General features: G+C 45.1%; 1 protein-coding gene across 9 annotated transcripts in view; it reads left to right on the top strand.

The window, feature by feature from the left end:
• Nucleotides 1-14829, top strand: part of STX8 (syntaxin 8) — a 244322-nt gene that overhangs the window by 36858 nt on the left and 192635 nt on the right. For 8 of the 9 annotated variants that reach the window (XM_080826392.1, XM_080826394.1, XM_080826396.1 and 5 more), the window contains one exon: nt 8546-8670. In XM_080826392.1, the coding sequence (XP_080682518.1) occupies nt 8546-8670 (125 nt within the window). Of the gene's footprint in view, nt 1-5853; nt 6113-8545; nt 8671-14829 lie in introns of all 9 variants that reach the window. The other variant, XM_080826393.1, reaches the window with a different exon arrangement.

The following is a 14829-nucleotide window of genomic DNA, read 5'->3' as shown; positions in this document are numbered from 1 at the left end:
TGGCAGGGAGGAAAGGAAACGTGGGAATGGATAAAACTAGAAAGATATTTGACTGCAGTAGATTTTAGAGATGCCATGGCAAGGATCTTCTTGGGTGATATATAAGAGGATATTTTCCTTATTTGAGTTCTTACCTGTTCTGGCCTCAGACTCAATAAAGATGATGTGTTCAACTTCACAAAAACAATTATTGAGTATTTGCAGAAGGCACGGTGTGATGTCATTTAGGGTCCCCAGAGTATCAGCTCCCATGAGGTCAGATATTGGTCTGTCTTGTTCACTTCCAAGCCCCGAGCTTAGAGCCTGGCTCATCGAAGGTGCTCAGGAAGTACCTGTCGGAAGGATGGATAGACAGGTGGACGGGGCACAGAAAAGCAGGATAGAGTCCTGGCCTAGAGAGGTTGGCCATCTAGCAAGCAGGGCCACAAGAGAGTAGCAGGAGCAGTTTTACTTTCGAGTCGCTCTTAGGAACGATGTTGAAGTTTGAGAAGATTCTAGAAGGAAATAAAAGAATTCCTCTTCCACTAGGTTGTGTCACTTCCCCGAGCCCCCCATGTTTGAAAATCTTCATACCCTGTTTCTGGCCTGTTCACCCACACTTGGGGAGTTTTCCTGTGAGTCACTGCGGGAATTGTCCCTCTCTCGCTGTTGCCCCTTGTCATTTCCCTCATCCAGACCCCCGTCACCTTCCACCTGAATTCCACCAGCCTCCTGGCCCCCCTCCCCGCCTGCGGCCTCTCCTCAGCGTAATCCAGGCCGCATATTGTTGCCAGATTTTGCCTCCCAAGAATTTATGTCAAAGAATCTATTTCTGATTGAAATTTGAGCCCCTGTGCATCTTTATATTCGTGGAAAGAAACTGCCAAGAAAAGTTCGGAGAAAGGAATTACCCTTTGCATACCGTGGTAGCATTTTCTCATCTTTTTGGACAAGTCGAATTGCAGAGTTTCACAGGCTCTGAATCAGCTCACGGACACCTTAGAAATACCTTCTCCGGTCCTGTTTGCACACCGCCCTGTGGTCTGTGAATACTCAAACGCTGATACTTTTCTAGACAAAACAGACATTTTATATAGTCACTTGGACATCTTATCTGAGATGCTAAGAACAGCGAAGGAAAGCTACCTCTTGGAATTCACTGCTCTTTCAATATCTGTGTGATGAGAACGCCCTTCCCTATGAGCTCCCAGCAAGTTTCAGCCCATTTTTCAGCAGAAAAACGTGGGTTACCTGCCCCGGCCCCCACGCCCAGGTAGTGTCATAATTTCATGCACATCATTTGCTCTGGGGGATGAAAATGAAATTATTTTTATATCTTTAGAAGCAACTGTGAAACCTTTTGGTATAAAACCTTTATAAGGCAGGTATCCAACCCATTTATTAATGTGCTCATTTCAGAAGTTGTATTCGTTAGAGAAGTTCCATCCTGAAAGAATATGAAGCAAAAATAATTGGTATATTAAAAAAAACTTTCCAGTCTCTCCTAGCTTCCGGAACATAGCGTTTAGCATTTCCCTTTCTTAACTTCCTTCTAGAAGAGAAGCACTCCCTCCGTGTCGTTCTGAAAGCAGGGTTGAGCTGTACGGTGTTTCAGTAAAAGAATTCTCTTTCTGGTGATACCCTTTTCATCTGCTTCAACATTATTAGTTTCTGCTGCTGGACTCGGAGGCACCCAACAACTGATTAAGTTTTGTTTGCTTTTTTTTTTTTTTTTTTAAATCTCTCAAGATGAAAATGTTAAATACTGCTCTCGTTTTGTCTCCCTCTTGCCTAAAGAGCTCAGTGGTTTTCCTGGTTCTGTTGCATAAACATGTACTGAATGCTTGTTCTCTGGCATGTTGCAAGGCACTGGTTTTTTGGGGGTTTTGGGTTGGGGTTTTTTTTTTTTTTTTTTTTGGCTACGAGGGATATAAACATGACTGTCATGTGGCCTCTTTCCTCGCAGAGCTCATAATTTAGGAAGGGAGACAGATAAGTAAATAACTCACTACAATCCTGCTTGATAAATGCCACGTTGGAGGTTTTGAACAAAGTGCCATGGGAGCGCCCGCGAGTGATTGATTCAGGGGAGGGGGGGGTGGGGATGGAGATCAGGAAGGACCAAACAGGAGAAGTGACATTTGAGTTGAGCCTTAGGGGATGAATAGAATTTTGCCAGATGGACAAAGGGTGGGGGGTGGGGACCCTCCAGACTCATACAAAAACATGAGAGCGTGGAAGTTTGTGCCTTTGTCTGAGAAGCCGTGAGCGGTTTGTGGGGCCAAAGGAAGCGTAGGGTAGGGACTGGGGTGCCGGGAGACGAAGTGGCAGAGATCCTTGGAGCCACGTTGTTGAGCTTAAACGTTGTCTGTTGCTTCTAGGGAGCTGTGAAAGTTTTAAGGCAGGGAAAGGTCCCGGCCAGATCTCTGTTTTAGAAGGAGAGTTCTGGCTGCGGGGCACAAGGTGATTTGGGTGCGGGTGACCCAGAGCGCAGGGACCCGAGGTGATGAGGGTCTAAAGCAAGGCAGCACCCGCGGGGGGTGGAAGGAGGGCTGAGACTTGAGCACGGCCCTGAGGGAGGCCTTGGGAATGGATGAGATGGGGGGCGGCGGGGAGAGCAAAAAATCAGACAAGGAAGACAGGTTTGGGTGACTTGGGAATCCAGTGTTGCCACTCAGCTAAAGAGTGCGTGCATGTAGGAGAAGAGAGGCAGTGGGGTGAAAGGGTGTGATTTGGGGTGTGCAAGGGGAGCATGCAGGACAATTTCATAGGTAGAGGTCAAGCTGAAAGTCTCGAGCATGGTGATTTTCAATCAGGATGCAGGGGGGAGAGGACCTGCCTCCCTTGGATTTTGATATGTGGGGTTTCAGATTCTGATCCTGCCCTGCTAGGGAGGAGAGCATGCCCCTTTCCCACACCCCCACCGCCTCCAGTTAAGATCCCACAGCCATAAGGACCCAAGAGAATGTGTCCTATTTCATTTGTACCAGGGCAGAAAAAGTGCGTGAGCACCTGTTAGCTCTTGGAGTTTTTTTTAGAAGATTTTATTTACTTATTAGAGCACAAGCAGGGGGAGCTGCAGGCAGAGGGAGAAGCAGGCTCCCCGCTGAGCAAGGAGCCCGAGGTGGGACTCGATCCCAGGACCGTGGGATCATGACCCGAGCTGAAGGCAGGTGCTTCACCGACTGAGCCACCCAGGCTCTCCTGCTGGCTCCTGGACAGCCTGTAGCCACAGGAGCAGATAGCATTGCCCAGAGAGAGAGCAGATGTGGGGAAGAGACGATCCGAATGGAACTGCCGAGGAACACGGCTGTTTAAGGGGCAGGAGGAGGAAGAGGGCCTTGCAAATCACAGAGAAGCGGCTGCCCGTGGGGGAGAGTAGCCTGGAGGAAGCCAAGGGAGGAGAGGCTGGGTCATGGATAAGGGCTACAGTCAAGGGCTACGGTTGGCCATGACATATGAGGACTGGACAAGGGGCGGGCGGAGCGGCAACAGGGGACATTCGAGCAGTAAGGAGACCATGGGGGAGGAAGAGGAGTTTTGTAGAGCGGCCGGGCAGCCTGAGATGGCAGCGGAAGTCAGGCTGGTGAGCGTAGTTCCTTCTTTAGGGAAACTTGGCTGTGAACTGGAGGATTTCTAGGATGGGAAACAACGAGCGTGCGAACATGGTAAGGTTCTGCAGGAGTGAGGATGGAGGGGATGAGGAGGGCAGATGCAGGCACGCCCCGGGACTAATGCTGTTAGACCCAGCGCTCCACCTTCTGCCGCCTCCACTCTGGTCCCGGGCCCCTGTACGGCTCACAGCGCCTGCCCCAGAGACCTCATCCATGTGTGTGTCCTTTCTGGGAATGCCCTCCATCCCGCCCTCCCCATACCGCTAACCCTTACCCACTGTGCAAGGCTCTGTCGAGTCTCCCTGCCTTCACGAGGCCTCCCCTGCGATGGTGGAGAGACAGCGCCTTGGGTCGAGCGTGAAGATGGGGGTGCACCTGGGTGGCCCAGTTGGTGAAGCGTGTGTCTTTGGCTCAGGTCATGATCTTAGGTCCTGGGATGGAGCCCTGCGTCAGGCTCCCTGCGCTCAGCGGGGAGACTGCTTCTCCCTCTCCCTCTGACCCTCCTCCCTGCTTGTGTTCTTTTTCTCTCTGTGTCTCAAATAAATAAAGAAAGTCTTTAAAAAAAAAAAAAAGGTGCAAAAAGGTGGGTCTCACCTGTAGCTCTGCCGCTAAGTGCGCAACCTCCAGAAAGTCACGTGATGTCTCTTTTCCTTGGTTTTCTGGTCCATAATACATGCTCTGACTTACACACAGGCTTGTGTACAATATGAATGAGATCGGCGCTGTGAAATGCCTCTGAAATCACACACAACACGGCACGATGGTGAGACACTACCATTTCCTGACTCCCCGGATTGGTTTCATTCATTCAGGCCTGGTTTTCGCTCGATAAGTTAATTCCTCAACTTTGTTTTTTCCTTCAGTGCCTGTTATGCCGAGCACGGAGGTTATCATGAGGAACAAGACAGTCCCTACCCCGGGGAGCTTCTAGTCTGGTGTGGGAGGCAGGAAATAAATAATTACATCCTATCTAACAGCTAGTTGTTGAAGTGCTATAGAGAAAAATAATACAAAAGAAGGAGGAGGCAGGCCTAGGACGTGCAGGGAAGGGTACTATTTTATTTTATTTTATTTTTAGAGATTTATTTCTTTGAGAGAGAGAGGACGGGGCAGAGGGAGAGCGAGACTCTCAAGCAGACTCTCTGCTGAGCTCGGAGCCCGACTCGGGACTCGATCCCATGACCCCGAGATCATGACCTGAGCCTAAACCAAGAGTCAGACACTTAACTGACTGAGGTGCCCCAGAGATGAGTAGGCAGGGGATATCCTGAGGAGATGATATCTCAGCAGAGGAGAATCAAGGGAGAGGCAAGGCCACAGGGCCATCTGTGGGAAGAGTGCCTTAACCCCAGGAGCACAGCAGGTGCAAAGGACCTGAGATAAGAACGCGTGCACCGTGTTCTAGAAAAAGCAAGGAGGCTAGTGTGGCTTGTAGGTTCTAGTAAAGGTGTTGCATTTTATGCCGACGGTGATACTAGAATGTGGAGAGTGGGAGCAGAAGCAGGAGACAGGAGGGGATATGGCGTAGAAGCAGTAGCACGAGAAGAAATGGTCAGACTTTAGATATTCTGACGGGTTTGCTAATGCAGTAGATGCTCTGGGTTATGAGTCAAAGTTGATGCCAAGATTTCAATCCTGAGCCAGTGGGTCAGTAGTGCTCTTGAATTAAAATTGGGAAAATGGGGGGAGAGAATAGGTTTTTATGGGGGAAAATGTTCTCCCCCCCCCCACTTTTATTTATGCAATTTCGTACTTTGTGAGAGAGAATCTAAGTACAGGCCTTCAAGATCATCTAATTCAGTGATTTCCGACTGAAAGTCATCTGCTGCAGGTTTATAAAAAACACCTGCCTCCCTCTTCTCAAAGTGAGTCTTCCCCTAGTAATGAAGGTGTCCTCTTCCTCCAGGGTTGGGCCAGAAAGCAAGTTGAATGTCATTGACCTACTTCGTGTGCTTGTTCTATGGGTGAGAAGAACAGAGCTGAAGAGGTTGTTGGAATGGCCAGGGATATGAGGCCAGCTGTGATCCTCTTCCGGTTAACAGTTACATCGTGTGTGGTTAGTTTCTGTTTTCAGTTCGATGGTAAACTCCTTGAAAGCAGGAATCGTGTCTTAAAGTCTTTCATGTTTTCCTTCTTGCCTCAGAGAATGATGAGTAATAACAGGCATCATTCCAAGTATTAACTTGAACATAAAACCTCATGAAAAGAAAATCAAGTCTTCAGCAAACGTTGATGCCTGTGATCTTACCTGCGCCCACAGGTAAAGACGGATCCATCGCCGAGTTTCCCACTGGAGCTGGGGCATCAACAAAGTATAAGCACCAGGGGCAGAGACAGACAAAGTCCAGCCTTGAACTTCCAAACTTGGAAACTTTCCAAACTTCCAGTGCTTTGGAATCAGATGACCAAGGAGAGAGGCGTTAGGGAAGAATGTTCGCGTTGGTCTACTTTGGCCAATCACACGCCGCTTACTACCACTTTTATATGGAACTACGTGAGGGTGAGACCAGAGCCATTCTGTAAGTGCTTAGGGCCTTCGTGGGTCTGCCTTCAGCCCTGGGAAATCTTTCCCGTGTGTCTGCTGGCTCCTGTGTGTTTGATGTTAATATTAAGCAGTGCCCACGCAGTCCTGTGTTCTCTCATACACGCTAAATATAGATGTATATGTAAAGGCCGTAGTTCTCATTTGTTGTTTTTGAGATTGTTCAATCCGTTTGATTACATCTGTTCTGTTTTCTCCTTTAATCGTTTGTAAAAACGCGCTCTCAGTGTGGCAAGAGCCACCCGCGGGACATTCCAGTGTTGACTTTGGAGGAACGATGCCCACTGTCCTTGCAGGTGCAATGTACTCATTTGAGTGGGGGGCTGCTCGTAGCTGGTGACAGTCGGCACGCTGCTGAGGTCACTGTCTGGACCTCTGACCCACTGCATTGGTCTTAGCACTTGCTTCCATACACAGCCTCCCATAGGAGTCCTATTTTGATCGCTTCCTGGCCTTTCGGCTAAGGTCAAGGGTAGGAGTCCTATTTTGAGCCAGAGTGGTGTTTGCAAGGAGTTAGTAGAGTCGAAGAACGCTTTGTAAACTCCCTCTTCCTTCCCCTTCTCCTGTGCTTTCTTCCCCATCTTCAGCGTTAGATGAGCCTGAATCAGATTATTCTAGGGACAGATCCGGCATCTTGAAGTCTTAGATCCCTGGGGCCCCCGGGTAAGGAAGGCCTTACGGCAGTGCACTTGCCATTTTGACAAGGTAGAAACAAGCTGTGCTTCTCTTTGGCACATCTGTGCCCTTGAGTAGAGGGCAGCCCTGTGTTTAAAATCTGAGTCCAAGGAAGTTCAAAGTTTTCTTCTTGCCTGGGTTTGTTTCTCGATACGTAGCATCTTCTGTAGGTTCCAGAGTGCTCGACTGAAAATGAAGTTGGTACAGCCCTTCGTGCTTAGTGTGCACAGTGTCCCGTATGCGTGGTATTTGCCCTGGGCGTGCAGTGCGTTCAGCAAGAGAACGAGACTAGTTACCATTGGTTGAATAACTTATCTTCCAAAAACCGCACTGAATGCTTTCCACATATTTCCCACCTGAGCTCTCTCCCACCCGCCACCACCAGAAAGGAAGGAGCTCCCGTAACAGAAAAGCATACGTTGTCCGCGCAGAGATTTTGGCCTGTTTCTCCTATATTCAGTTTTGTTCTCATTCCCTTGAAGGAGAATGCCTACCACATACTAAGTCTCGAATAAATGTTTGTTGGGTAAGTGAATTATTTTATTTCCTCCCCGGCAACCCTCAGAGGTGGGATTGGCTGTCGGGATTTGCTGGTAGGGGGTGGGGCCAGGATTTGAACCTGTGTCCACAGCTGCTCGCTCTGGGTTGGGGCGGGGGGGGGGGGCCGAGTCCCGCCAAGGGTGACTTCCGGTTCCCGCCGTCCAGCTAGTAGACGTGAGGCTCACCTACATAAAAGGTTCAGCGATGGGGTAGCACTTATTTCCAGGCAACACAAGAACTGTGCAAAGTGCTAGAGGAGTCACAAGTGGGGGAGAGATGAGTGAATGCATGCACACCGTCTGGAGCTGTGCTCGCTGCATGTGCTTGCTACGTGTCACCCCTGTTGTGACCACGACTATGATTATGTCACCATCATTTTCTATGACTCCTATGAACCAGACTCCCAAAGGAATGACTGCTCATTTGTGGCTTGAAATGGCCAGAGACGGTTTCATGAACATGGTGGTCGTTGAAGCTTGGACAGAATATGGGCAGGTGGGGACAGGAAGGGAGATACCGGAGATAAAAATCCTATAAACCGAGGCCCAAAATGTGTGTTTTCTCTTCCTGGGACAGCAAGGACACCACTCTGGTGCAGAAGGGGTGTGTGGGCTATGAGGGCGAGTAAAGATTAAGACTGATAATTCAGAATTTGTTTATTATGGCATGAGCGCTACATTGTGTCTGTGAGATCGGGTTTGAAACCCTGTATCTGTTTCTTTCTTACGCAACCCAACCCTCTTTAATAAGAAATGCCGTGGTCATTTTTAAATGCAGCAATCTGTGGTTGCAACGTTGTATCTTGTTGAGAAATAGTGTTTGTGCCTTTGGTGTCACATAGCCTGTGAGACAGATAATGAAGAGGCCACTTCTGTTTGGCCTCATGTTTATGAAATTTAAGACCGTCATTTATGATTATTGACTCAAATGTATCTTGGAAGATTAGTAAGGCTATTATATGCTGCTGTAGTCTCCTTAACAGGCTGTAATTCCCTGGGGACCAGGCCTGTGCCTCATTCATCCTCCTACTTCTTCCAGCACTGAACACAGTTGCTGGCATAAACTAAGGACGCAATAAATTGTGGTTGAATTGAATTTTCAAAGCATGTGAGGCTGGCCACCTCTGCGCTTGCGGGAGTAATTTGCAGCAGAGCTATATTTTTTGACTTATGTAACGCATTTCATCTTGTTCCAGGTCCAGCCTGATGACTGGAGGGGCTAAGCGAGGAGTCCCCAACCCTTGGCTCTTTGAGGAGCCAGAGGAGACCAGAGGTTTGGGTTTTGATGAACTCCGGCAACAGCAGCAGAAAATTATCCAAGGTATTCAACACCGCAAGAGGGCGGGCCCAGAAACCTTGTCAGAATTTTACTACCTTCTCGAATGTTCCTTACCATCATTGAAGATCACGGGGAAAGCTTTTGGTCCTCGAAAGCTCTTGGTGATATCCTGAGGCATAGACAGATGGTGTCTTCCATCAGGGGAACCCATGGAAGTAATGATTTCCACTGGGAGGGAGAGCGCTTCCCAGAGTTCTGAGTTTCACAGACCCAGGCGAATCTGACATATGTGCCTCCCTCCCTTGACTCCACGATGGGACTCATTCTCCAAACACAGCACTCCCCTCTTTTTCTGCTACAAAAGAAGTCCATTTGGCTTTTACCTTTAAGTTCATCTCGTCCAGTGGCTTTTAAGCCTAATTGGTTTCTTCTGGTTTTTAAATTTCAGAAGTAATGCATGATTGTTACGGAAAGTTCAAACAATACAGGGATATGTAATGTGGAAAGCTCCCCTTATTGGTCCTCTAATCTCAGACTGTAAACAGATCAATATATCTGTCCTCGGGCTTTTTTTCTACACACACGTACACATAGAAGCACGCATATTTTTATGTCAGTGAGATCATGATGTAGGGTAATGCCATAGCTTTGACATTTTTGTTTAATGTGTGTCATAGACATTTTTCACGTGCCTGTTTTTGTACATGGTGTTTGTATATTACAGGCGTGTCATTCTTTCTAATTCCGCTTCAGAACAGTTTTACTGAGATATACTTGACATGTCATAAACAGCACAAACTTAAAAATGTACGATTCAAGAAGTTTTGACATACGTATGACACTATGCGTGTCCTGTATGTTTTCTGTCAGATTTATCACTAAGTATTTCATGTTTTTTATTCTCTTCTTAAGGGTATTTTAAAATTTTTTACTTCTGATTGTTGCTAGTGTATAAAAGTACAGCTGATTTGTGTATATTGATCTTGGATCATGCAGCCTTGCTAAACTCAGTAATTTGTTCTTCATAATGTCTGTAGGACTCTCTTTTTTCTTTGTTTTTAGAGCAGTTTCGGTACACAGCAAAATGTACTGGAAGGTTCTTTTGCATGTGAGTGTCTATTTGTTCCCACACGATTTGTTGAAAAGACTGTCTTTCTCCACTGCTTTTCCTTTGCTGCTTTGTCGGAGATCGTTACGATATTTCTGCGGGTCCATTTCTGCAGTCTGTTCTGTTCCGTTGATCTGTTCTTTCATCTGTAGCACAGTGTCTTAAATCATACAGCCTTAGGATAACTCTTTTTGTTGTTGTTGTTTTAAGATTTTATTTATTTATTTGACAGAGAGAGAGAGAGAGAGAGAGACAGCGAGAGAGGTAACACAAGCAAGGGGAATGGGAGAGGGAGTGTCTGAGAGGGTTGTCTGGAGACAACCGGGCAGAGAGCCCGATGCGGGGCTCGATCCCAGGACCCTGAGATCATGACCTGAGGCGAAGGCAGAGGCTTTAACCCACTGAGCCACCCAGGCGCCCCTTAGTTCTTCTTTGATTCCATTCATCAGTTTATAGTTTTTCTCATAGAGATCTTATACTTAATTTTGTTAGACTGAAGTACTTCATTTTGAGGGATGCTGATATAAGTGGTATTGTGTTTTTAATTTTAAATACCACCCATTCGTTGCTGGTTTATAATGAAGTGAATGACTTTTGTATATTAACTTTGTATCCTTCAACCTTGCTATAATCGCTTTTTAGTTGGAGGAGATTTTTTTCGTTCTTTTGGATCTTCTCCGTTACGTGATCATGTTATCTCTAAACAAAGTTTTATTTCTTTCCTCCCAATTTGTGCATATTTTTTTCGTCTTGTCTTGTCTCATCTGGTTGCAATAGCCAGAACTTCCATATAATGTTGAAAAGGAGTGTTGGGAGAGGACATCCTTTCCTTGTACCTGATCGTAGTGGGAAAGTGTCAAGTTTCACACCATCAAGTGTGATGTTAGTTCTGGGAATTTCATAGGTATTCTTTATTAAGTTGAGGAAATTCTCCTCTATTCCTGGTTTACTGAGAGTTTTTAATCATGAATGAATGTTGGATTTTGTCAAGTGCTTTTTCTGCACATAGTAATATGATCATATGGATTTTCTTTTTTAGCCTGTGGATATGATGGATTACATTAATTGGCTTTTGAATGTTGAACCAGGCATGCATACCTAGGATAAATCTCACTGACTGTGGTGTATTATACATCATTGAATTTGATTTGCTAATTTTTTTTTGAGGGTTTTTGTATCTATTAACATGAGTGATACTGGTCTGTGTTTTTCTTTTTTTTAATGTCTTTGTCTAGTTTTGGTATTAGAACAATGGTGGCCTCAGAAAATAACTTAGGAAGTATCCTTTTTGCTTCTGTGCTCTGGAAGAGATTGTAGAGAATTGCCAAAATTTCTACCTTTGATGCTTGGTAGAATTCACCAATGAACCCATTTGGGCCTGGTGTTTTCTGTTTTGGGAGGTTATTGTTAATTCAGTTTCTTTAATAGATACAGGCCTATTCAGATTGTCAGTTTCTTCTGTGTGAATGTTGGCAGCTTGTGTCTTTCTAGGAATTGGGCCTTTTCATCTAGGTAATCAAATTTGTGGGCATAAAGTTGTCCATAATATTTCTTTATATATCTTTATATTATATATATATATATATTTTATATATTTATTTTATATATATAATATATATTTGTTATATATTATATATATTTATATATTTTATATATATTTCTTTATATATCTTTTCGATATCCACTAGAGCTGTAGTGATGTCCATGTTTTAAATGTCTGATTAGTAATTTGTGTTCTCTCTCTTTTTTTTTTTAGTTAGCTTTGTTAGAAGCTTACTGATTTTATTGATCTTTCTGGTTTCATTGATTTTACTCTGTTGATTTCTTATTTAAATTTCATTGATTTATTATTTCTTCTGCTTATTTTGGATTTAATTTGCTCTTTTTTTTTAAGATTTTATTTATTTATTTGAGAGAGAGAAAGAATGAGAGAGAGAGCATGAGAAGGGGGAGGGTCAGAGAGAGAAGCAGACTCCCTGCTGAGCAGGGAGCCTGATGCGGGACTCAATCCCAGGACTCCAGGATTATGACTTGAGCCAAAGGCAGTCGCTTACCACCCAGGTGCCCCTAATTTGCTCTTTTTTTAAAAAAGATTTTATTTATTTAAAGAGAGAGAGGGGCGCCTGGGTGGCTTAGTCGTTAAGTGTCTGCCTTCTGCTCAGGTCATGATCTTGTGGTCCTGGGATCGAGCCCCACGTCGGGCTCCCTGGTCAGCAGGAAGCATGCTTCTCCCTCTCCCACTCCCCTTGCTTGGTTCCCTCTCTCGCTGTGTCTTTCTCTGTCAAATAAATAAATAAAATCTTTTTTTTTTTTTTTTTTTTTTTAATAAATAAAATCTTAAAAAAAAGAGAGAGAGAGAGAGAGCACAAATGGGGAGGAGGAGAAGCTGGCTCCCGGTGAGCAGGGAGCCTGACGCGGGGCCGGATCTCAGGACCCTGGGATCATGACCTGAACTGAAGGCAGACATTCAACAGACTGAGCCATGCAGGCACCCCTAATTTGCTCTTTTTCTAGTTTTCTGAAGTATGGGAAGACTCTTAATCTTAGATCTCTCTGTTTTTCCTAACATAAATATTCAGTGCTATAACTTTCCCTCTGCATACTGCTTTTGCCATATCCGGTAAATTTAGTTTTGTTTTCATTTTCATTTACCTCAAAGTACTTGGGAAGTTCCCTTGAGATTTCTTTTTGATCATGTGTTATTTAGAAGTGTGTTGTTTAATCTCCACGTATTGGGGTGTTTTCTAGTTATCTTTCTGTTACTGATTTCTAATTTCATTCCACTGTAGTTTGAGAGCAGACGTTGTACGATTTCTATTTTTAAAAAATTTGTTAATGTATGTTTTGTGGTCCAGAATGTGGATTATCTTGGGTGAATGTTCCATGTAAGCTTGAGAAGTACATGTATTCTGCTTTTGTTGGATGAAATAGTTTATAGATGTGCCTTATATCCGGTTGATTGATGGTGGTGAGTTCAACTTACTGATTTTTCTGCCTACTGGGTCTATTTCTGATAGAGTGATGTTATATCTCAACTCTAATAATGGATTTATCTATTTCTCCTTGCAGTTCTATCAGTTTTTGCCCCATGTTTGATACTCTGTAGTTTGATACTCTGTTGTTTAGGAATGTACACATTAAAGATGGTTGTGTCTTCTAGGAATCAGCCCCCTTCTCTTTGGGTGATGATTCTCTTTTGTCCCTGATAACTATTTGCTTTGAGGTCTGCTCTCTCTGAAATTAGTATAGCTATTCCTGTTTTCTTTTGATGAGTGTTAGTACAATTTGTCTTTCTCCATTCATTTACTTTTAATCTATATGTGCCTTTATATTTAAAGTGGGGCTCTTGTAGACAACATGTAGTTAACTCTTGTTTTTTTGATCCATTCTGACATTCTTTTAATTATTGTGGTTTTACTTATGAATTTCAATCTGGATGCCTTTTATTTCTTTTTCTTGCCTTATTGCACTTGCTATAATCTCCAATACAAAGTCAACTAAAAATTGTGAGAGCAGGCATCCTTGCTTTGTTTCTAATCTTAGCCAGGGAACATTCATTTGGAAGTCAGGTGTGAATTTTTCTTTTGTTTGGTACTAGATATTTTTGTACTTCCAGAAGTTTTCTTGAGATTTGGGGGGAGGGGCACTGCAATTATTTGAGTATTATTTTGTCAGGTGGACCGGAACGGTGTTTATTTTAGGGAAGTCAACAAACCATGATGTGTGGGCCACATCTCATCCACCACCTGTTTTTGTAATGGGCTGCAGGCTTAATAACATTTCTTCCATTTTTAAGTGGCTGAAAAATAGAAGATGATTTCATGACTTGTAGAAATTGTATACAATTCAAATGAACTTTTGTGGGAGCACAGCCCTGCTCACTTACTTATGTATTACCTTTGGGTGCTTCCCTGCTTCGGCGGCAGAGTTGAGTAGCTGTACTGGGGACTCTAGGAACCACAGAGCCTCAAATGTTGCTGTCTGCCCTTCATAGAAGATGTTTGCTGCTCCGGTGTCGAGTAGTCTAACCTGCTAGAGAGCTAAAGGCATTCTGAGCACTCTTATGCCCCGTAAATCATGAGGTGACCTGGTTGGTGGGAGTGGGAGCTATGTCCAACCCAGTCTGAGCTCAGAGGGTCATTGCCTCTGACTTTCAGGTGGTTCTTCCCCTTATGCACGGATCCTGGCTAACAGTCACCCAACTGAGACCTCAAGGTAGGCCCCGTGCAAACCTCTTTGCGCAGCCCTCTCCCCTCTGTGCTGTGCCCTGTGTACTCTCCCCTCCTTGACCTATTTGGATGCTTCTCAGTGCTGGGCTCCCCCCATGCCAGGCAATATGTGGGGCAGCCCTAGAGCTCATCTCAGTTGTTTCCCATCCCTTGGGGAGCACTGGCCTGCATTTCCTGATACCCTCATCTCTCTTAAAACTGTAGTTTTATGTATTTTGCCTGTGGTTTTGTGTTTGTTTTTTGTTTTTCCAGTTGTTTCTTTTTCAGTTGTTTCAGGCCAGAAGTAAATCAGGTCCCTGTCAGTCCCTCTTGGCCAGAAGCAGAAGTCTAATTCTGTGTTGAACTCCCCGTCCGCAGTGGAATTATCTAGTAAATGGACCTCTGTGCCTCCCTTATCTCTTTAATACTGCGTACTTCTCCTGTTATCATGTCTGAAGCAAAATAAACCACACAGGGCGCTGTGCACAGCCATTCACCTACAGTGACTCATCTTCTGGGTTCATGGTTCCTGAAAGGAGTGTCTTGCTTGCTAATAGTAATGAATTTTCTGGCACTGTTGCTTTTTTTTGTGGCGCAGAAAAGCTGCTTTCCGTTAGGAGGGGTATTCCCGTCACTGAGAGGGCGCTGGGTGCGGAGGCTGCTGTAGGTCAGGTGCGAGAGGGTGCCGCCTGCTGGGTTTCGTGTCGAGTCTCCAAAGCAGAGAGCGTCCTTATTGTGTGCCCCACCACCTCTGGGGGTGCGTGGAGGGTGGGGACAGGATGGACACACGAAGGAGTGGGGCACAGTAACTGGCTGCATTCAAGACATTTTCTTCTTCTCCCCTAAAGCACTGTATTCCTCTTCACTTTCCCAGCGAGCTGTTTT

Source organism: Martes martes, assembly GCF_963455335.1.
Source record: "Martes martes genome assembly, chromosome: 16".
In the NCBI taxonomy this organism is placed as follows: domain Eukaryota; kingdom Metazoa; phylum Chordata; class Mammalia; order Carnivora; family Mustelidae; genus Martes; species Martes martes.
The sequence above is the reverse complement of the archived record's forward strand: the minus strand, read 5'-3'. Positions and strand labels throughout refer to the sequence as shown.